The 23,360-nt window shown below is 34.2% G+C and overlaps 1 protein-coding gene across 1 annotated transcript in view; it reads left to right on the top strand.

Moving 5' to 3' along the window:
* The window catches only part of Mi-2 (chromodomain-helicase-DNA-binding protein Mi-2 homolog), a 155,925-nt gene that overhangs the window by 119,309 nt on the left and 13,256 nt on the right, over nucleotides 1-23,360 (top strand). The window contains exons 20-26 of the mRNA XM_089093591.1: nucleotides 1,561-1,879; nucleotides 4,560-4,862; nucleotides 11,531-11,657; nucleotides 13,743-13,840; nucleotides 17,366-17,457; nucleotides 20,488-21,032; nucleotides 22,048-22,187. Coding sequence (XP_088949717.1) covers nucleotides 1,561-1,879; nucleotides 4,560-4,862; nucleotides 11,531-11,657; nucleotides 13,743-13,840; nucleotides 17,366-17,457; nucleotides 20,488-21,032; nucleotides 22,048-22,187 — 1,624 coding nt within the window. The remainder of the gene's footprint in view (nucleotides 1-1,560; nucleotides 1,880-4,559; nucleotides 4,863-11,530; nucleotides 11,658-13,742; nucleotides 13,841-17,365; nucleotides 17,458-20,487; nucleotides 21,033-22,047; nucleotides 22,188-23,360) is intronic.

A 23,360-nucleotide genomic window follows, 5' to 3' on the forward strand; every position in this document is an offset into this window, starting at 1 on the left:
TAGTTGTTAACAGGTAGTTGTGTTCTCAGATTGCGCTATGTTACAAGACATAAATATTATAGGAAAGAGGAAAATCTAAAAAATTTTGCTTAGGGTATTTTGGTAGTTATTAACAGGTAGGTGTGTTCTCAGATTGACAAAAGTATCGTACAACGTCTTTTAAATTCCCATAGACGAACCTCTCTTTTTGGTTGTGTCTTTGGTTTTTTTCAATGTATAGGCCAGAAATAGGGTTGCCTTTGGCCCAAGCTACTGTTACTACTAACAACACACCGCAGTACTAAGCCACCTGAGGCCAACGCAGCTACGCACGCTCCTTCTCCATCCCAATCTATTCAAAGCCTCCCTTTTTACACCCGCCCACGAAATTCCCATTTCCTTTAAATCTTTCTTTATGACGTCCTCCCACCCCAGACGAGGACGACCTGCTTTCCGTTTAGCCCTAGACGGTTGGCCGAAAAGAACAATCTTCGGCAATCAGTCATCCTTCATCCGCACAACGTGCCCTAGTAGGGAAAGACCACTTAAAACAAATCTAATAAAGTTATCATTAACAAGTCGAGTCAAGAGGGATGGGTTCTAGTTTTAACACATCTCTCCCGAAATGTGGAATTTTTGTGGGGGGAGGGGGAATGCACTTTCCAGAGATTTTGTCTATATCCTTTGTGTTGTCAGAAAGTGATTTTCAAGATCGAAAAGAAATGAACTAGATTATAAAAGTCAGAAACCATATAAAAGACGTGAAGGATTGTTGGCCAGCAAAACTATCGATCATTGCAATTATTACACTTTTTGTGTATTCGTTGTCTTCTAGAATAGAGGGGAGAGAGGTGAGTGCTGGGAAACGGGCGTAGAAGAAACTTTTTTTTTTTTTTTTTTTTTTTTTTTTTTTTTTTTTTTTTTTTTTTTTATGTATCAAGTGAGTATTTTATGTGTCTCAGACCGAAAATAGTTGCTGTAATAAAAGTTAAAAGTTGCAGTCATAGCTAAAATAAGGAGGCTAAAGTCGATAACTAAATTGTTGTGATCACAGCGAAATTGTTGTGATAACACAATGCTGCTCCTGCATGAATCTAACATTTCTATCAATCGGTCCTGTATATCGAGTCCTTTTAACTTATGTTTTTTTTTTTTTTAAACAGTTTGGATTATATTTTATTCTTTCGAAACCATTATTTCAAACTTACTTTTTGGACTGTGTGTGTTTTTTTTATGCTCTGTTTACGTCTGCCTTAATTTAATCCCAACCTCTTACAGCTAAGCAAAGTTTCTGGGCAATAGTGCAAATTTTAATTGGGCGGGGGAGGGTTTAAAAGTTTTCTGCGGGTAGAGGGTGGGAAAAAATCAGAAAAAAATTGTATGTTAACCGAATTTTGCAGCAAAATTTCTTTTGATAATCCAATAAAAGGGGGAAGGGGGATGACAGGCTTAGTTCTTCGTTGCTTACTTTTTATTTAGCTGTTTTTATCTTTTCTTCTTTATGTACAGTTTTCGCATCTTTTTGAACGAGTCAAGAGTTACTTTTCGTTTGGAGCTTTATTGTTTTTTTTTCTATTTCAGGGCTGGTGGTCTTGGTATCAATCTTGCAACTGCAGATACGGTCATCATTTATGACAGCGATTGGAATCCTCACAACGACATTCAGGCCTTTTCTCGTGCTCACAGAATTGGCCAAGCAAACAAAGTGATGATTTATCGTTTTGTAACTCGTAATTCAATTGAAGAAAGAGTTGTACAAATGGCCAAAAAGAAGATGATGTTGACCCATTTAGTAGTCCATCCTGGAATGGGGGGAGGAGCAGGAGGGATTGGAAAATCTGGATTTTCCAAACAAGAGCTTGATGATATCTTAAAGTTTGGTACTGAAGAGCTTTTTAAGGTAATTATGGATGTATTAACTCAACAATTATTCCCAATTATATTTACAGTTTTTTTTTTTTTACATAAGTCTATTTGCCTTCCACCTCTTCTCTTTCTCGCTCCCTCTCTCCCTTCCCGTACTCCCCATAAATCCCTTTTTCTCCCTTGCTCTCTCTACCTATCTCTCTCTCATACCTCTTTTCATATATCCCTCTATCTCTCATCATCTCTTTTCCTTTTTCTCTTTTCTCTCTTTCACTCCCCCTCTTTCTTTCACTCTCCCTCTCTCTTCTCCCCCCTTTCTCTTTCATCTCATACTCGCTCTTTCACCCTCTCTCTTCTCCTGTCTACTCTTCCTCTCCCCACTCTCTATTTCACTCTGTTTCTTTCTCCTTCTATCTCTTTTGGCTCCCTCCAAAATCATAAATTTTCAAGTGTTTTCTGGACACTTTTATTCAAATTATAACAAAAAGTGTTTTAGATTACTATGCTATTAGTATTAATATGCCAATACATGAGTCAGTCCATGGCAAAATTGATCCACGCCATAAGGCAAGCTAAGCAGAACGTTAAAAAAGAAAATACGAAAAAGAAGGTTATTTCTTATGTATGCGTGTATGTGTATTGGACTAAGGACTTCTTGGACTTCTTGACTACTCTTGGTCCTTGCGTCGGCCCTGCAATTTTCTGCTGCTGCTGCTTTCGAACTCTGATTCTGTATTACCAACCTGAGATCAAACGCACTGCGCCACACAGGGCAATAATTTCTTTTATGTTTCTTTTATTTTTTTTAAGTGGTGAATGTGCTAAAGTATATTTTAGTATGAACTTATGTCACATTAACTGGATAAATATAACTAGAATTTCATATGAAAAAAAGGGTCGTCCTTTGTACATGTGGACGGTCTATGTAGATAGTCTATATATTTCATAAAAACTTGTAAGAAGATCAATCCACCCCTTCCCACAAAAAAAATTTTTACCAGCAAATTAATGGTTTAGCGATGGGCGCGCTCCTCTCCGGGTTACTGGCGAATATTATGTGGAACATATTGAAAATTGGGCGTTAGATTTATACTTTTTTAGACATATTTTTGGGGGACGTTACATGGATGACTTAATTTTACTTTGGAATTTTGGGGAAATTGAACTTATGTGTTTTTCATATCACCCTAATATTTACGATAGAAATTTATAATTTACCTTAGAAATCAAAAGCGCAAATAAAACCCCATTCTTAGACGTGTTAATTATTTGTAGTTTAGATAAACTCAGTTTTACTATTTACAGAAAACGAACACCAAATAATAGACATTTGTATTTTAAATCAAATCAACTACCAGAAGTTAAAAGAACTGCCATAATATCTCTTGTCGATTGTGTCCATATGATTTGCCACGATTCCTCCATCACATAAGAGCTAAACTTTATGAGGGACATACTTTTCGGAAATGGTTGTCCTATTTTGTTTATTAATAGTGTAATTAACTGTAGACTGAAAAGACACTCCCGTAAAATTAATGATAGTTTACCATGTGAGATTTCCGACAAGCCTTCAGACATACTTTACCTCCCTTACATCCCAAAAATCACTACAAATCTTAAAAAAGTTTGCACACAAAATTATCTGTATGTTGTATTTACCAATAAATTCAAAGTAAGAAATTTCCCAAGTTCTGGTAAAGATGAAGACTCCAGTTACTCGCCAAAGAGGGTTCTATCAAATAAAATACAACTATGGCGTATACAATGTTGATAGATCACGCCAGAATATAGAGGAACACCCACAAAAACATAAAAATAATACTGCTAAAGCTCTAAATTCTAATAATTCTACTGTTTTAATTCATTCTGCTTTAGGAAGCCATGTATTTGAAAATCCTAGCCACAGTAAACTTTTTAATGAAGCTGCCCTTATAAGCCTTGACCTGGGCATAAAGCAGGTAGCCCGATAAGCGAATGATATCAGATCTAAGACTAATTATAATATTTCCCCAAATAGAAACTTGGGAAAATGTTCACTAAATGGTCTAAACTCAAATTTAATTAGAAAGTGCCCGAAAAATTATTTTTAAAAACCAACAGACATCAACACAGATCCTATCACAAAAAGACCTTTGAGGTTAGCTGCCAAAAAGGCTGGATTAGTAATAAGATCGTGTTTTTAAATTATTTTTCTTTCAACTCATTGAATCGCCTTGTTTTGCCACACTTTTTTTATCAGGCCTGGTTGAACTTCACTGAAGTAAGGATGCTGGGACTGTTTTGAAAAATTTTGCTTTTTAATTTTAATCGGTTGCATATTGTTGTGAGTCTTTCTTCTTTTATGTATTTTTATTTTGCTGAGGACGGCCTTTGGACATAGGGCCGAAATATTCATTCAAATTATCTTCACTGTCTTATGAAAAGAATTCCCTATTATTCTTCGTGTTTTTGTTGTTTGAGCCAGTTTAGGACTTGGTATCAGCTACTTACTCCCCCTACCCAAAAAAAGTTTGTGCCTGGGATTTGAAAAACCATCGCTTCGACAGGTGTCACAAATATCCATGTTGTTCAACCAGTGCATTTTGTTACTTTTGAGTCAAAGCTAATTAATTGATTTTTTTTTTATAAATTAATTGATTGATTAAAATAATTGTATCGTCAAAAAAAAAAAAAAAAAAAATAATCGGGGATTTGGAAACAGTTTTGAATTGCAGGAGGATGCAAACGAAGAAGAAATCCATTATGATGACAAAGCCATTGAGGACCTAGTGGACCGCTCCAAGGAAGGCATCGAGCAGAAAGAGTCTTGGGCTAACGAATACTTGTCCTCCTTCAAAGTTGCCTCTTACGCTACTAAAGAGGGGGCTGAAGAGGAGGAGGTCGATACGGAAATCATCAAACAGGATGCTGAGACTACAGATCCTGTTTATTGGGAAAAATTACTAAGGCATCATTATGAACAAGCTCAGGAAGATGTTCAAAAATCCCTTGGAAAAGGCAAGCGAGTTAGAAAACAGGTGCGATTTTTGTTGTTTCTTTTGCTATTTTAATTGATAACTGTTTTTTGTCATGCCTAGGCACAGAGTGATAGGGATTGCGACTTTTTCTAAGTCTTAGCAATTTGTTCTGTTCATAGTTGTTGTTGTTGTTTTGTTTTTTTTTGTAAAGGAAAAAAAAAAAAAAACAACAACAACTGTTGTCTGTTTTGACTTTTACTGACCATGTTGCTTTACTGTTCTTATTATGTTAAAGAGTGAATAAGGTTATATTTCTTCTCGTTTTATTTTATTATTATTATCTCTGCCAAGCATCAACACCGGTGGTGAGATACGCTTAAGAAACATTCTTTTTTTTTATGAAAGCCATGAAAATTTGTCCATGAAAATAATCTTTGATCTCACTTGCCCTCAAAAAGTTTGGGCTATGCACAGCAGCTCTATGGTGTTATAAAAACAAAAGCTATGACACACTCGTAATGAATAATTTTCAATTTTGTTTTTACATTTAAAATAAATACACCGTCTTTATTTTCCCCCTTCTGTTTCTTTGTCTAGAATACAAGGTAAGATGAAAAATATTTTAAAACTTTTTTTGTTATTTAACTTTTTTTAGTAGATGGGCTTATTTAGGGATTGTGACATGTGGGTATCATGACACATACTGAGAAGGAAGGTGTAAACTATTCTTTTTTCTTAAGATTTAACAATAACGAACAAATAAACTTTCAAATGGGGATAAATCCATTTATTTAGACAGTGAAAAAACAGGTACAAAAGTCCAGATATTTCGATCTCATATATAGTAACCTTCTTAATTATAAATACTAAAATAACAAAATTGAAACTAGCATATTTATATACAACAAAATATTAACTTTTCGGGTCATTCAAAAAATAATTAACTTCCGGATTATTCACTAGATTATTTTCAGAGACAGTTCAGTGACAAAGTTCATTCAAAGTTCTTGATATAAAATTTATTCTTTAATCTTGCACAAATGTAAAACAAATTTCCAATGAAAGTGGCAAAGCCTTCCGTGTCTTCTAATTGCAAACCAAACGTTGAGTTTATAGATGTTTACTGGGTTGGTCTCATTTCCCCATATATACGACGTATAATACGTCGTATCTATCTTTTTTTTAAGAAGAATAGGAGAGAGAGATAAGTTGGGAAAGAATTCCAAAAAGGAGAAACAATAGGAAAAGAGAAAACAGGGAAAATAAACAAAGGAGAGAGAGACATTTCTAAACTGGAAATACCCGACTAAAAACTGCCGTTGCAGACAGAAATAGAGGGACATCCGGAGGGATGGAGTTCCGTAATAGAATTGATTGAAAAACAGGAGACCTCTGAGCTGCTGTTGATGATCGTTTAGGTAAAATAAATCTGCGAGAAGAACTACGTAAAGAAGTAGAGTACCTACCTGAGGTTGTCCGTGAAAAAAACTGCTGCAGAGGCGGTGGAAGTGTACCTAGAAAAGCAGAATGTGCTAAATAAAGATTACTTTTACCCACAATACGATCCAGCGGAGCTATTCCAGTATCATTATAAAGATCCGAGGAAGGGTAGAGCCGAGGGAGAAGAAAAGTACCTTCACTGCCCTATTTTGGGCTCTTTGAAGTGAGCAGAGAAGAGATTTATTAGTACTACCCCAGACAGAGCAGCAATAAGAAAGGCAAGGAAAAATAAAAGCATAATAAAGAGAAAGCATAACATTTGGGAGAAGAAATGAGTTAACCCGATGCAACAATGAAGACTGACGGAGGATGAGGGAACGGGTGTGAGTTATATGGGGTTTAAAGGAAAGAAAACAGTCTAGATACACACCAAGAAATTTCACCATAGTAGCTTGTGGTAAAATATCTTTCCCATAAGTCAGGGTGATTGGCTCCTGTACGTCTCTCATACGATAAGGGGTCCTGAAATTAACAATGGCACTCTTCCGGCTGTTGAGAGCCATACCATTTGACCAACATCAATCCTTTACTTTGTCAAGAAGACATTGAGCTATGGAAGTGGCAGATAGCAGGTCCTCTACAGCTAGACCCCGGCGCTGCGCCGGCGGATCGACCGAACGCAGCCGACGAGAAGCCTGGTCGAACGCCGCCGAAGTGTCGTAACGCCACCGGTGCGCCGCAGGCAGAGGTGGCGGCGTTTGGTCGACTTTAGATTAATTTTGCGGCAATTCTTTATTGCGTCAACCGCAAAGTCGGAGCTTTTCCTTCTCGTGTGGTATAGTATTTTGATTTTCCTGATTAGAAATCAAGCAGGGCTTGCACTATCCCCGAATTTTTGGGTATTTCCCCGAAAAAAAAATTGGTTCCCCAAATCCCCGAAAATCGCGCAATCACGGTGCCACTTCTAGCGATTTATCACCAGTGACTTTCCCTGCCAAATATTACTTTGCATACCATAATTCTTCACTACTCTCTTGTTCATTAATTTTCGTCTCTTTTGTTACTTTGCATAAAAACCAGACAGATGTAATATGCAATTGCAAATATTGCAATATACACAGTTCTTAATATGTATAAAAAAAAAAGTATTGTCTTTATGAAAGGAGTTTAAATCATCTCTAATACAGTCTCATAATAGCTATTTCTTACATCATTCGAACTCAAGAATTTTATTTTCAAGTTGAATAGAATTATAGAACGCATTCACCACTATACAGCTTCTGCCTTCAGTTGGATTTTGAAATTGACAGCCGACAGATTGTTTCTACAGCTGAATTGTAAGTTTGCAGATTTTCTTTTTTTGCTGTTTTTAGATAAGATTTTCTTAATGTTTAATGCTCAATTGTTGAACGTCTGATAGAAAATACAATCTTAATTCTGAAACATTTTTACACCCCCCCCCCCCAAAAAAAAAAAACACCTATTGAGACAAAATTTAGCTATAGACTAAGCTATGTACAAGGTTAGGGAATTAAAGAATTGAACCGGAAGTTACCCCAAAGTTATTATTCATAAATAAATTGTAAATTATTGCTTATAGGGGGGGGGATAGGGGGCTATCATTTTCAAATGATAATACCTCATTTTTTTGAAAGCAGGGATGCCAAAAAGATAATTATTTTTTTTCATTTGAAGTGGAGACACAAGAAAATGATATCAAATTCCCTGGGAAACCATTGAAATATTTTGATATACCCAGGTCTCCCCATTAGGAATTGTTCATTGTCTTGGGTATTTTGTGAGTTTTCATCGGCTACTGGCGTAATTTCGGTTCAGTGTGTGCTCCCTTTTAACAAGATTCTTTGGATCTTATTGAATGCCACGGCGAATTTATGATTCAGTTTTCCAATAATTTGAGGTATATCTGAATAATTTCGACATTTTTGTTGTTGTCTTTGTACCCCTTTACTCATTCCCTCAAATTTTTTCAAGGAACACTAAGCTGTCTAACGTTATTTTGCGTGTTCGTTTGAACCATATAGTGACCTAGTTAATTATTAAGTAAATTATTTTTGTAATGTAAAGCTGAGACTGTATCCTACCAAGGTGGTTTCCAGAGGGGGGGGGGGTAGGGAGGTATTACATTTAAACTATAAGGTAACGAAATTTTTTTTATTGAAAGGAGGGGTGCAAAAAAGTCATATTTTTTTAATTTAAAGCAGATACGGCATCCTATCAAGGTGGTATCCAGAGGAGCGGGGATAGTGAGCTATCATATTTAAATGATAATACATTGATTTTTTGTTGAAAGCAGGGATACTAAAAAATTAATTATTATTTGTTATTTGAAGCAGAGATAGTATCCTATGAAGACGGTATCCAGAGGGGGGGGGGGATAGGGAGTTCTTATATTTCGTTTTTAGCAAAGGTATTTTTTTTATTTTTTATTGAAAGAAAGGATACAAAAAAGTTGAAAAGTGGACAAAATTAAGATTTTCGTGGGTTATACTTGATACAGCACTTGTATGGTTTTATTGTCCAAAGGGAAAGGGACATATGCGTCCAACCCGTTTTTTTCTTATTGATGATACGGGTTTACTTTGAAAACATTCATTCATAAGTACCAGGCAGATTCACACTAAAACAAATTGGTGTGACGAAAGCAATATTGACATCCCCACCTAACGTTGTGCTCGAGTGACAATGGCGCCCTTGGTCCATTGCCCAAGTTACATTAAAAGGCCAGGTCATAATAAAAGCTTTCAATTTGGGAGGTTCAAGGAGGAGTCTTATGACCTCAGAGTACTAGATGTTGCAACGCTCTTACGTATCTACAGTGGTTTAAAAAATTCGATCATCCCACAAATGATTACCAAAAATATGCACAAATATAACAAATTTAATATTTGGAGTATTATAACACTTTTTTCAAAGCTTTGAAGAAAAGCAAAAAAGGCTAAATACCCCTAACTACGCTTGAAAGCCATTTTAAAAAGAAACTCTTTGGAGATTTCCATGGAAATGACCATAACAGAAGCTTTGAGCCTGAGTGGGGATCAAAGAGGAGTCTTTGAGTATTTTGACCAATGGTGACTTATTGTTGCGACTTTCTTAAATTTGGTAATTTTTGTGAGCATTGTGAAATCAAAGCTTAAACTCAATAACTGATACTAAGTGTCCTAACATTTTGCTGGGATTAAGTGACGAACTAGGATGAAAATCTCAACATTCAGTCTGCTTATTATTTCATTTAATTACATTTAAAACGGATTAGCTTTTCATCTTTTACCTAAGAAAATAGCTGGTACTTCATTTTTCTTCATACCGAATAAACCATTAAGTGTTTTTTGTTTCATTGAAATTGAAGTGTTCTCATGTGAAGTGTTCATCATGTATTTTTCAATTTGATAAATTTACTCCTTTTAGATGCAGTTTATAATTTGACTGATATTAGGTATTTGTCAGTTTATAATTTAAAATGAATCCCCAAAAGAAAAAATGAATAATATCCAAAAGAGCAGCCAAAAGCAATGAGAAAGCATCAGTGCCTTAGCCTACATGAAATATATTCTATAAAGGAGCCAAAAAAAAATTTAAAATGTATTTGTTTTTTAAGTTGCTATTAAAAACCAGTTTTTAATACAAGAAGGCATTTTAGGAATCCAAAAAAAAAAAAAAAAAATAAAATCAAAGTCGCCCATTTCAACTGTTTTAAAGGTGACAAAATAGATATAGGCAAAGAGCATTATGAAAAAATTAAACTTCTAAGTTCAAAGTTATATTCAAAGTTTTGTATGCAGTAACGGTCGATGAAAAAACTACTAATTTTGATAATTATTTATGTTAAGAATACATAGCTAATAGATACTTCATCTACTCGTATTATGCAATGGTTCTGAAACGCCACAGCCATTTCGTTTCTACCAGATTTCCATTTCTCTTGATGAATAACGAAGAAGACCAGTTTCCAGCCAGCGACTTGTGAATTTTTGAACTCATGAATATGCTCTAATCTGTTTTAAATTTAAGCTGCGATTTGAGAAAGACTGATGAAAACATTAATGTTTGCGGTCAACATTGATCGTGCCGGCGGCGCGCCGCCGACATCATACCGGCGGCGCGGCGTGGCGCGCTGTTTTTGGCCCCGCCGCCGCCGGTCTTCCCTCATCGGCACGGCGCCGGGGTCTAACTACAGCAATAAAAAAGTCACTGTCATCAGCAAAAAGAACAGGGTGAACATGGGGACGAAGACCATCAGCAAGATCATTAATGTAAATTGAAAACAAAAGTGGTCCAAGCACAGAGCCCTGTGGGACACCCTTCAATATAAGCAAAGTAGAGGAAGAAGTACCATTAACCGAAACATACTGAGATTTCTCTGACAGATAAGACCTTAACCATTCTAGTGGGACTCCATGCACTCCAAATAAAGATAGCTTAGACAAAAGAATAGAGTGGTCAACCATATCAAAGGCCTTTGAAAAGTCAAGAAATAGACCCAAAACACAAGCCCTTGTCCAGATTAACACACACAAACTCTGTTGGATCTGAAGGTGCATACGAGGTAGAGAAAGTGGGACGAAAACCATGCTGATGGTTAGTTATGAGAGCATTTCCTGCAGTCATTTTAGTACTAAATACAAATGAAGAGAGCCTACAATACACTACTTTTTCAACAACCTTAGAGATGACAGGAAGAAGGGAAATGGGTTTATAGTTTGAAATTAGAGATGAATCACCTTTCTTATGCAAAGGTACAACATTAGCAACTTTATATAAATGAGGAAAAACACCAGAAGAAAGAGAGAGGCTAGTTATGTGTGAGATGGGGTTAGAAACAAACTGACCATTTTTTTTTTAAGGAACATTACTACTCAAACCAAAACCGTCAACTGAATGGCTACTTGGAAGCTGAGAAATAATACTATAAATTTCAATATCGCTGCACGGGGAAAGGAAAAATGACTTTTCTGCTATGGAAAAACTACTTACTCTACTCATGGGTTTAGAGAGAGACTTTATTATTGCTGCTTGTTATTATATCAAATGAATTAACATCTCTTCGATCTGATTATTTTTTTTTACATTTTTCCAAGGGAAAACAATTTGTAGAACACATTGTTTGGTATACGTCGTTTTTTTTCAACACATCTGGATTTGTGTTTTCTCTCCCGCATCAATTGTCCCCATACCACAAAACTGCACTGTTTTTCCACAAAAGCTAGAATGTGGAAATGTAGAGTAGATGCTAGTAGGATGATCTATAATTTGCAAATTTTGATTTTAAGGTGAATTATACTGACATTGTTCAAGATGCCAAGGATGCCTGGCAAGGGAACGCCAGCGATGGTCAATCTGATTATTCAGCTGAATCTGAGAAAGATGACGAATTGGATGATGATTTCGATAATGAGAGTAAGTTAAAACTCAAAACTATAGTTTATCAACATAGTCTGCGTAGCATCTAACATAGTTTACTTTGGAAAGTCGGTCAGGTGACTGACTCATTGACATAGAATTATTTAAGCAACATGTATATAAAAGAGCATTTAATAATAATGAAAGAAGGAAATACAGACTATTTACGTAAAATGCTTAGAAAAGAGCTGTGTTTGAGAAATGCAATGTTATGTTTACGCATAGATGTATTTTACGTATCGATGTATGGTGGGTTTTTTTTCATGTTTTCAGCTAAGCAATTAACTTGGCTACCGCTATTGTATTTAACTCTTGGCTTGGCGCTCTGGTGTTCCAACCAACACATGATTCAATAATTATATATTGATGCTCTCGTGAGAGTTGAGGCAGAGTTATTCAGGGAGTTGCTGAGAGTTGAATATGGAACGCACACATAGTTAAAATTCCATTACTAAGGTTTTATAGTTCCGATGGGGGGGGGGGGGGGTAAAAAGAAGTAAATGTAAAAGTTAAACAGCTGTTAAATAATCCAGTAGTGCATATTTTCGATGCAGTCTTGGATTTCAGGGAAATAAAAGAACTATTAAATGATAATTTAATGCATTTCTTGTCAATGGTTTGATATTTAATTTTTTTATATTATTATTTCATTTTTTCGAAATGTGCAATGAAGGATATTGGGCCAAACTAGCCTTCCGTGGTCTAGGTCACCATATGTAGTATGAGTTGCTGGATTGCCACTGATGTTTTGGCTATCAGATGCTTAAATATCAGATTTAGGCCTATATCTGTTCTTCCACTTCCAAGCTCAATTTTGTTAAAGACGGATGGAAAGAAATATAACTTCCTATTCATTGAATAATAGAGGATTAAAGCCTGTTACGTTTGAAATTTTAGGGGTCTAATCTGGCCATACTTTTATTATGCGATAGTAGTTGTCACCAGAAAAAAAGAACATTTAGGAAAAGTCGAAGACTTATCTCGATTTTTTTTTTTAAGTATTATCATAAGCTGTAAGACAGCTATAGAGATCTCACGATCAAATACCTAAAAAAAATTGCTTGGAAAGAAGTTTGGAAACACTTAAATTGAAAATTAGTACCAAAACCTGGTATTTGGATTTTTATTATGACATTTCCAAAAATTTTTACTGTCTGGTCATATCAAAATGTTCTCTTTGATCTTTCTATAATACCTTCGGTCTCTCTCTCTCTCTCTCTCTCTCTCTCTCTCTCTCTCTCTATCTCTCTCTCTCTCTCTCTCTCTCTCTCTCTTTCTCTCTCTTTCTCTCACTTTCTCTCTCTTTCACTCTCTTTCTCTCTCTTTCTCTCTCTTTCTTTCTCTCTCCCGCTTTCTTTCTCTATCTCTATCTCTTTCTCTCTCTCTCTCTCTCTCTCTCTCTCTCTCTCTCTATCTCTCTCTCTGTCTTTCTGTCTCTCTCTCTCTCTCTCTCTCTCTCTCTCTCTCTCTCTCTCTCTCTCTCTCTCTCTCTCTCTCTCTCTCTCTCTCTCTCTCTCTCTCTCTCTCTCTCTCTCTCTCTCTCTCTCTCTCTCTCTCTCTCTCTCTCTCTCTCTCTCTCTCTCTCTCTCTCTCTCTCTCTCTCTCTCTCTCTCTCTCTCTCTCTCTCTCTCTCTCTCTCTCTCTCTCTCTCTCTCTCTCTCTCTCTCTCTCTCTCTCTCTCTCTCTCTCTCTCTCTCTCTCTCTCTCTCTCTCTCTCTCTCTCTCTCTCTATCTCTCTCTCTCTCTCTCTCCATTTCCTCTCTGGAAAAGTGAAGAATTGTCTACGAAGACTTGCTTTTCGGGTATTTAATATTTATAAAATACATATAACTGATTTTGTTTATGGTTCACTCTCCATCTCTCCCTAAATTAAAATCCAGTGTGCAGTATCAGGCTCTTTCCATCTGTTAGGATCTGGCTAGTTAATGGTTAAACAAGAATTATAAAAGCTTTTTATTGGTTCCACCCCACCTCCCTCTTCCCGTGCCGAATGAAAATCCAGGTTACTACGTTAGCGTTTATTCCCTGTATTAAACTTTGTTTGTATTCATTTATTGAGGTCTTTGTAAATGATCATTTTAGATGATGAGAAGAGAAGTAAGCAAAAAAGCAAAAAATCGGAGCCTGACAAATATCGACCACTTCCACCTCTACTTGCTCGAGTCAATGGAAATATTGAGGTAAGTCTTGTTTTTTTTTTTTTTTTTTTCTGGATATTCATACAAGTACTCGCAAGCTCCTGCCCAAAGAGTAACTTTAAGAAGGGGATCTGGTGCTAATGTTGACAAAAAGAAACTATCAACACCATCTAGCATTTGACGTCATTTGTTAAATTGTTCCGTGTAATAATAAGGATAATTAATTTAATTAGTGTAATTGGTAAAATTAGTAATAAGTGTCTGATCTCAGCTCCTTACCCATACTCTTTGCTCCTGCTATACCCTGCTATACCGATACTCTTTGCAAAACAAAAAGAATCTAATGTGACCCCTGAATTGGAGTTGAAAGAAGAGGGAAATCTATGCATAGTTTCTTTAGAGAATTATACGTTAGGATGATAAACAGACAATTATTAGCATATAATAATTTGGATATTCTTACTTTAGACCAATGGCTTCCTCCCGAAGGTGCCATGAAATGTACCCCTGAAGGTGCCCTGTTGGGGTCATGAAAAAGGACTACCCATTTTCTTTTAGAAATGATTTCTAGTACGGTGCATATAGAATAGTATTTAAGCAAAAATGTTGTATTGGATTATTCTAAAGAGAATGGAAGATTGTATTATAAGACTCAAAGGAGAGCTGACCTGGAAAAAGGTCGAGTGTCTTTTTCCACTTTTTGTTCTATCTCCGAGTTATTAGCGCGCAAAATTTTTCTAAAACTCACCACCTTCAAATTAAACCCAAATCTGTGTTAATTGATCTTCAAAATTAGGCAGTAATAAGAGATTTTTCTGTAGTTATTTGATTTTCGAGAACTCATTTCAGAATTGAGCTTTTTTACTTAGTTTATTTTAACAACTAATCCAATTACATTCCAACTTTTATATAATTTATATTTTGTGTGCTAGATCCTTTTGAAAATACGTTAGTAACTCCTCCTAACACAGGGATTGAGATTTGGAAGAATAAATAGGTTGTGTTTGGGCTGAGAAGGAATATATTGGATGGAAGAGTAGCTGGGGACCCTGTTCCCCTCCGACACTTAATCGGAGGGTCTGCGTGGTCTGGGTTCGGAATACAGAGCTATTCCGAACGCGGAAGAAAGCAGATTCTTCAGTCTGTCCGCGAAACAATGTTGTAGTGGACAAGGAAGGAAACACTGGATGGAGACGCAAAAAAAGGGAAAAAAATTAGCTAAATGTCTCTGATTGTTTGTTGAAAAAAAGAGAAGGAAACGAAGAACCGTGAAGAAAGGCTTTTTTTTTCACTTTTATATCTTGTGTTTTTAATATTAGTCTTGTGCTTTTTTTTCGTAAATAAAATATATTCTTTCATATGTTAAATTAATATGAATTAATGGTGAAACTTAATATGAGGAAAGATGAATGTATTACAACTCATTCTAGAAATTAGATTAATATTCATTTTTTACACTTAAATGTCTGTAGCTTTACCCTTTTGCCTCAGAAGAGAGGGATAGTTTTAAAGTATGACTATTCCCCTGTCCAGTTGGCAGATAGTGAAGGGACTTCAATAGGGCAGAACATTTGAAGGATTGATGTTTTGCCAAAGGCGAAGTTCAATAACATTAGGTTGCTGTAATTTTGGCATGATGCATATTATTGCTTAAGTATTTTTGCAATCATGTTTGCAGGTGCAGCATATGAAAGAGCAAAACATGGCACAGAGTAACCAAAATTTGAAAAACAGATTGAAAAAGAACTACGTAGTGGCAAATATTTCCCATGTAGCACTATTTTGAGAATGGAAATTTTTATTCAGATTAAATTGAATAGTAATTTTTAGTCACGAAAAGAGATTTTTGAGAATTTTTTGAAAACCATAAAACCATGGTTGAACACGCTTAATAATTAACCGTCACCTGCCTTGAAAAACAAAGAAAATTATGTTTTTTGCTTTGGAAGAATAACCAAAATTTGAAAAACAGATTGAAAAAAAACTATGTAGTGGCAAATATTTCCCATGTAGCACTATTTTGAGAATGGAAATTTTTATTCAGATTAAATTGAACAGTAATTTTTAGTTACGAAAAGATATTTTTTAGAATTTCTTGAAAACCATAAAACCATGGTTGAACACGCTTAAAAATTAACCGTCACCTGCCTTGAAAAACAAGGACAATTATGTTTTTTGCTTTGGTAAAACTGGTGTATTTCCTTCTCTTTTCTTTTTTCCAAGAGGTGATTGTATTGAACTATTGGTCATAGAATATGGGGAGATCACTCATTTGAAACACAATCTAAATATCTTGTCAAGTTTTGAATTAATAAAATAAATTGTACCACATTACTTGCCTTATGCTGGCATTCTGTGCCGCATTACATAAGTATTTAGGCATAGTGTATACTTTTGGCAATAGTGCCAGGGCTCATTCACATGGATATTTTTTTGGAGCTTCAAATGAGAGCGTTTGTTGAATACTCCAAAGAAATATTAATACTGACAAAGGATTTATCGGTTAACTATACCATTGTTTACAAGGCTACATTTACATGTAGCCTTGGATTGTTTTACAAAATGAGAAATGTAGCAAAAGAATTAAAAAGAGGGGAAAAGCCAGTGAAAAAAAAATGAAAGAGCAAATATTTTTGTGGGGATCTCTGGTCAGCTGTCCTCTGTGGAGGAAGAAGAATAGAAATAAAATCCATGGGACAATATATAAAAATAAACTTTAGAACAAAAATAAAAGAGACGAGCGACTCTTCTTTTCGCTGGCTGTGAATTTCCTCGTTTTCTTCTGTAGTCCTACGTTTTCTCGTTTTTGTCTTTCATGTCTAGCCAATATGCTTACAGAATTTACAAAATTTAAGAGTTAGTTAAAAGTTGGGATATTTTGTTAAGGTTATTAGTTAAGCAATGTCTTAGTGGATTTAAGATTATAATTAAGATTAGTTAAAATTGCTAAAATTAAAAATCAGATATTTTAAGAGTATTTTTGTCGTGACAGATTACCGACTTATAGATGTCAAGCTGTTATAATGGCTTATATGTCTGAAACGACAAAGATGCATTGGGGTTTTACTTATTGAAAGAATCTGTCGACTGGGTAAAGTGTCTAATTTGATTTATGCATTCCAGTCACGCCGGAGGACTTATGTGCTCGATATCCCCTAATCACAGGACGTAACGATTTATCCCATGATTTCGTATTCTATTTTTAAGTTTTCTTTTTATTTGAAAAATCTTACGCTTAACAAAGGTTAAAAAACCTCCCCACTATTAAAATAAGGACATATTAAAGGTAACTGAAAATAAATTTAAAACAATTTTTTTGTCATTTTGTAACAAGTAAAATTTTGTAACATTTTAAGTTTTTCTTCCACTGTCACTCTCTATTTTAAAAACATCATTCAATTTCTCTACTTAGTCATTTTCTTTGTATATATTCTTTATTCTATCCTGTCATATTTTTCATTCTGTTCCTAATGACTTTTTATTTTGTTACCATTCTTAAAAAGCGAATTTTTTTGCAAATCTATGCTATTTAATTCAATCTATGATAGATGAATTTTCATTCCCTAGGTTCTTGGCTTTAATGCAAGACAGCGAAAGGCTTTCTTGAACGCAATTATGCGTTATGGCATGCCCCCTCAGGAAGCTACGAACACCCAATGGTAAGCCTTACTTGAAACTATTTGTTGTTTTGTATCGTAATGTTTTGCCTTCTTTTTTTAACATAAGAAATGTGTGTTTTGTCATACCGCTCATAAACAAATTGAAGACAATTTTTCGGAATGGGTTTACGACAAGAAAATAATTTTTATTTATAATACAAGTAGCAATAATTTCAATATTAGCAGTATTTATTGTATCTTATTCAAATCAGTTGTTTTATTCGCCATTATCTTGCAACGCTGTACAACACTGTTGCTCTCCCCCACATCCTCTACATTGCACCCTTCTGGAAGATTCTTGCTAATGCTGATAAATTGAAGATCTGTTCCACTTTTTTCCGTTTTGCAAAATACCTACTGAGATATCCAATTTGGACACGTAATTCAAAGCTCATCAATAATCTGTGCATAGCAGATCCTATTATAGCAGGGCTTCCTAAACTATTTTCATTCACGACCCCATTTATGATTGTAAGTTTCCGTAACAATATTCATATACAAATTAAAATATATAGTTTTTGAATTCGTTTAAAAACATGCAAAAATCTGAAATAAAAATTACACAAAAGATGTCTTTATTATACTTACAAAAATTATATGCCCTATTTTTCATCAAAATTACATATTTTGCAATAACATAAATAAAAGAGAATTCTGAGCATCTTAGGTCAATCGAATATATTCGAACGCAGTCGTTGGGGTGGTAGATATTAAATTAAAATTGAAGGAAAAACTTTTGTGAGATGGATGTGCCTGTTTTTATTGCATAAGAAATTAAATCTTGATCGAATGCTTGACACTGCTGGACGTAATACATCTTCAACATTTTTTAACGATGAACGATATTGGGGTTTGATATGTTTTAAAGCTCAGAATGTAACTTCACATAAATATGTTGTTTACACATAAATATATGGCAGAAGAACATATAATGCCATATCTGCGATTGTCGGGAATTCTGTTCTAGTTCTGATCCAGAATTCAGTCAAGGGCTTTTTTGGTAATTATAGTTTTAAGTTTGAATCGCTCGAAACTTCCGTAAATTCTACTTAAGCTTTTGGTATTTGATCAATCTCAGTTAGATCAATACAAAACGGATTATGAATCCAAGTCACTTTTTTGAAATCAATATTTAATTTAAAATATGTACGGAACTAGGGCTTATAAGTGATCCACAATAAAATTTTTACAATAATTTTTCTCGATCATAAAATTGTCAGCACTGGAAAATATTTTGAATTTTTTTTTCTATTCTAACTTTCCATTTTTTTAATCTTTTTAATAAAACTTTCAATTTTATCATTAGAAGTAAATATATCGCAATTTTTTCCTTAAAGAGACTATTTTAGGTTGTTCTATTTCGCAAGTATACTCAGAAGACAACACACCTCAAATAGCCCTAAGTCGTTTTGAAGGGTAGTAGCTAGCTTTATTTTTCGGTTGGTTAACATTTATTGAGATTTGCCTTTTAATAATAATAATCTTCCGTAACTTTGACCTCTTGACAACCACATTACTTCTGCATGAAATAATAAAGTTGTATAGACGGAATCCATGTGATTTGATAAGTGACTGTTCAGGGCATGGCTCTTAATAAAATTTATAACCGTAAGGGAATCTTGAAGTACATGGTTTATTCATTCTACTAATGTTTTGTAGCCAGGGCCTCTTGGAGAATAAGGCAGTGAGTAAAAGTTATATGGTCATAATGAGTAGCTCAAAAAAATGCTTTTGCCCGTCATCGCTCTTGCACCATCTGCATATTCCACAGCAATTTTTCCATTCTAGACCTTCAGTCTTCAAAAATTCATGAACTTTATAATATGTCTTTTCCTGTAGTATGATATAAATATTTGACTTTACTATTTAAATATTTGACTTTAAAATCTCATGCGACCCCATAATTTAGGAAGGCCTGTACTATAGCCGTTGCTAAACTTATGGAAAAAACACAATCAAAATTCAAGACATACTTGGAGCCGACTTCTTCAGCTCTAGTTAAGTCGTCATTGTTGTATAGTGATATTTTGCTTTTGTTTTGTTTTGTTTTTTCTGTTTGTAGTGCTCCGTCATTTTCTTTTTATAAATAAATAATTTCTGAGACCACACTGGCTAATCATGATAAATAAAAAATCGCGAAGAAAGGAAGAAAACGAGGACAATTAACAGCCAGTGAAAAAATTTGAAAAATTATGCAAACCTCCGCTTGACCGTCCTCAGTGCAGAATAAAACTGATAAAAATATAAAAACCAAACCTTAAAATAACAACACCAAACTTAACAGCCAGTGAAAAAAATTGAAATATTATGCAAATATTTCGGTCAAGACCTCCGCTTGACCGTCCTCAGTGCAGAATAAAACTGATAAAAATATAAAAACCAAACCTTAAAATAAAAACACCAAACTTAACAGCCAGTGAAAAAATTGAAAAATTATGCAAATATTTCGGTCAAGACCTCCGCTTGACCGTCCTTAGTGCAGAAGACGGTCAAGGGGAGGTCTTGACCGAAATATTTGCATAATTTTTCAATTTTTTCACTGGCTGTTAATTGTCCTCGTTTTCTTCCTTTCTTCGCGATTTTTTATTTTTCTTTTTATATGAAGAGAGGTTTTCAATAAATATTAATAATAACTAAAAATATATATGAATAGTACAACTATAAATTTGTCTGTGGATATATATATATATATATATATATATATATATATATATATATATATATATATATATATATATATATATATATATATATATATATATATATATATATATATATATATATAATCGTATATATATATATATAACGAGTCTGTGAACTCTGGATCTGTTGTCTTCTTAGACAAAGCTTCTTCTATGAATTTTTCTGCTAGTATTGTTCTAATTAATTCTCTCTCTCTTTCTCTCTCTCTCTCTCTCTCTCTCTCTCTCTGTCTCTCTCTCACACACACTCTCTGTTTCGTATTTTCTTATCAAGTTAATTGCTAAGGAAATGGAGCCACTGAATCACGCTACTATAATTCATTTCCAGGTTGGTGCGTGACCTTAAAGGAAAACCTGAGCGTCATTTCAGATCTTATGTATCACTTTTCATGCGTCATCTTTGTGAGCCTGGTAACGAATCTGCTGAAACGTTTGCAGACGGTGTACCTCGTGAAGGGATTAGTCGCCAACACGTTTTAACAAGAATTGGTGTTATGGCCCTCATTAGAAAGAAAGTCCTCGAATTTGAGCACATTAATGGGTATTATAGTATGCCTGAACTTGTCAGGAAGAAGCCAGTTGAACTTAAGCCAGCAGAAGTCAGTTCTAGTAAAAGCGCTCCCACTGTTCCGTCTAGTGCTCCTACTGTTCCTTCGAGTGTTCCCTCTCTTCCTTCTAGTGTTCCCTTCACTCAAACATCAGTTCCATTGCAATTGAAGGAAGAGCTCAAAGTAGAATCAGAAGAACCCAAAGATAAACCGGAAGAGGCTAAGAAAGAAGACACTGAAGAGTCTAAAAAAGAAGAAAGTGAAGGGCCTAAGAAAGAAGAAAGTGAAGAGGCTAAAAAAGAGAAAAATGAAGAGCCTATGGAAGGTAAAGAAAAACTGTTTGTAATGACATTGTCAGGTTTGCCAGATGGGAAATATTTCTGTCATTTGTTATTTTTAGTCTCCTAAGTAGGCCTTTTTTTTCTCGGGTACGGGTAAAAAAATCTCCCAAAATTGGCTCTAATACGAACGCTTGTATCAGATTGCTGCTACAAATGTTATGCAAGAAATTGCGTTGCTGTATCTTCCATCCGAGATTGTGCCAGTGGGGGGGGGGGGATAGAGTTCCGAAGCAACCCCCTGCAGCTAGAGAACTCGCGTTACAAATATATGATAAATGTTTCAGAAAATTAGGTATCTCTTAGTCTTAATCGTCAATTTTACGTTTTGAAGAAAAAAAAAAAAACCTAAAATGTCACAAATTTTGGTGCTTTGCAATGTTCTTTTTTTATACCTACGTTATGTCGTTGGTTTGGGATCCATTTATCTTTATATTATATTATATATATATATATATATATATATATATATATATATATATATATATATATATATATATATATATATATATATATATATATATATATATATATATATATATATATATATATATATATATATATATATTTTTTTTTATATATATATATATATATATATATATATATATATATATATATATATATATATATATATATATATATATATATATATATATATATATATATATATATATATATATATATATATATATATATATATATATACGGATTTATTCAAACCAATCTTCGATTGGCAGGGATATAGTCAAAGGGTCATTTGTAATTTAAATCAATGATAGTATTCAGTTTTTTTTTTTTTTTAAACGAGTAATCTTACAAGTGGAATGATCTTCTTTAATTTTGGATAAATTTTCCTAAATTTATCATAAACTATGTGTATTTTATATTATACTCAAAATCAACTACTAAAAACATGAATGTCCTGGAAACGCTGTTCTTGATTTTTATTTTTATTATTTCTTTTTATGAAATAGCGTTTTTTTTTCTTCTTTTTTCGTTTAGTCGACGAACCTAAGTCGAAGGAGGAGACAAATCTTACGATGGAAAGTGAAAATCTGCCCACTGATAAACCTGCTGCTGGCGAAATAAAAGAAGAGATAAAGGAAGAAAATATAATACAAGGAAATGTAGAGCAAAAAGAGGTAATTGAAATGAATTTATCTATAAATCTTAAGCTATATAAACGCCCCCATGTAATGTTTTGCAACCGACACACAGGAGTGTAGTTACGGATTGTTTCAGGAACAGTTATTCCTGATAGCTATTACTTAAAAAGCTATTCCAATTTGTAAATAAAGCTTTTACATCGTCGTCTTTATAAGTTTTTTTTTTTTTTTTTTTTTTTTTTTTTTTTTTTTTTTTTTTTTTTTTTTTTTTTTTGTAGGCCACATATATTTTATTTTTAAGGATTGAAAACGCCAACATTTGGCAGCTTGTTCATAGAACTGGAACATTCTGTGCATAAGGATTTAAACAGTTCTGGGACCATAGGGTACCTCAGAGCTTGCCTCTTCTACATGCCATTTCATCCGTTCAATTTCATAAACGATTTGACTTTTTCTTTTATATTCCAAACCAAATCAAATTTGATGCTCAAATCAAACAGGTTGATATGCATTTTAGAGTTGTAGCTAGAGGTGAACTTTAGGGGCTTAGAACCCTACAAATTCTAAAAAATTGCATAAAAATAATTATATTTTCACAGTACAGTGTCTTCAAAAGAACCTTTTTATGCCACAATCACTGGAAATAGATTAAATTTTTGGCATTCCTAAGCTTGATAATTTAATATTTATACAGAAGGTCTATATACTATCAGGAGTTTAGAAATACGGTGTTTTTGCATATATGTATGAATTAATTATTTAAAAGGTCAGGAAACTAGATTTTGGCGTAAACTTTCAGTAGTAAAAAAAAAAACTGACTAAGAAAATGGCAGCTATTTACTTTAATATTTGGCCGCTTTTACGTCCTGAAACACACAGGCTGTACTTAATGTACGGCAAAAAGATGGATAAATTTCGGTCACTTTTCTTTTCAGTTATTTATTCATTCTGTCCATGTTACTTTAAAACATCTGGTTTAGAATGGCTTTGAGGTTTTTTTTTTTAAGGGCGATGAGGTTCATAGGGGAAATATTTTGGCCCCACCTTTTAGCTATGTCTTTGGTTTTAAAATCAAACTGAAGTATACAGATCAAGTTGTAGCTTAACTAAGCATTACTAATGTTTATCAAATTCACCATCTTCTGTCAGAAATCAGGTTTACCCTTGATGTCGCTGAATTATCTAGGGGAAGGATACTGACTTGCGGGA

Source organism: Artemia sp. Qi Xiang Cuo, chromosome 8, assembly GCF_049724085.1.
Source record: "Artemia sp. Qi Xiang Cuo chromosome 8, ASM4972408v1, whole genome shotgun sequence".
Lineage (NCBI taxonomy): Eukaryota > Metazoa > Arthropoda > Branchiopoda > Anostraca > Artemiidae > Artemia > Artemia sp. Qi Xiang Cuo.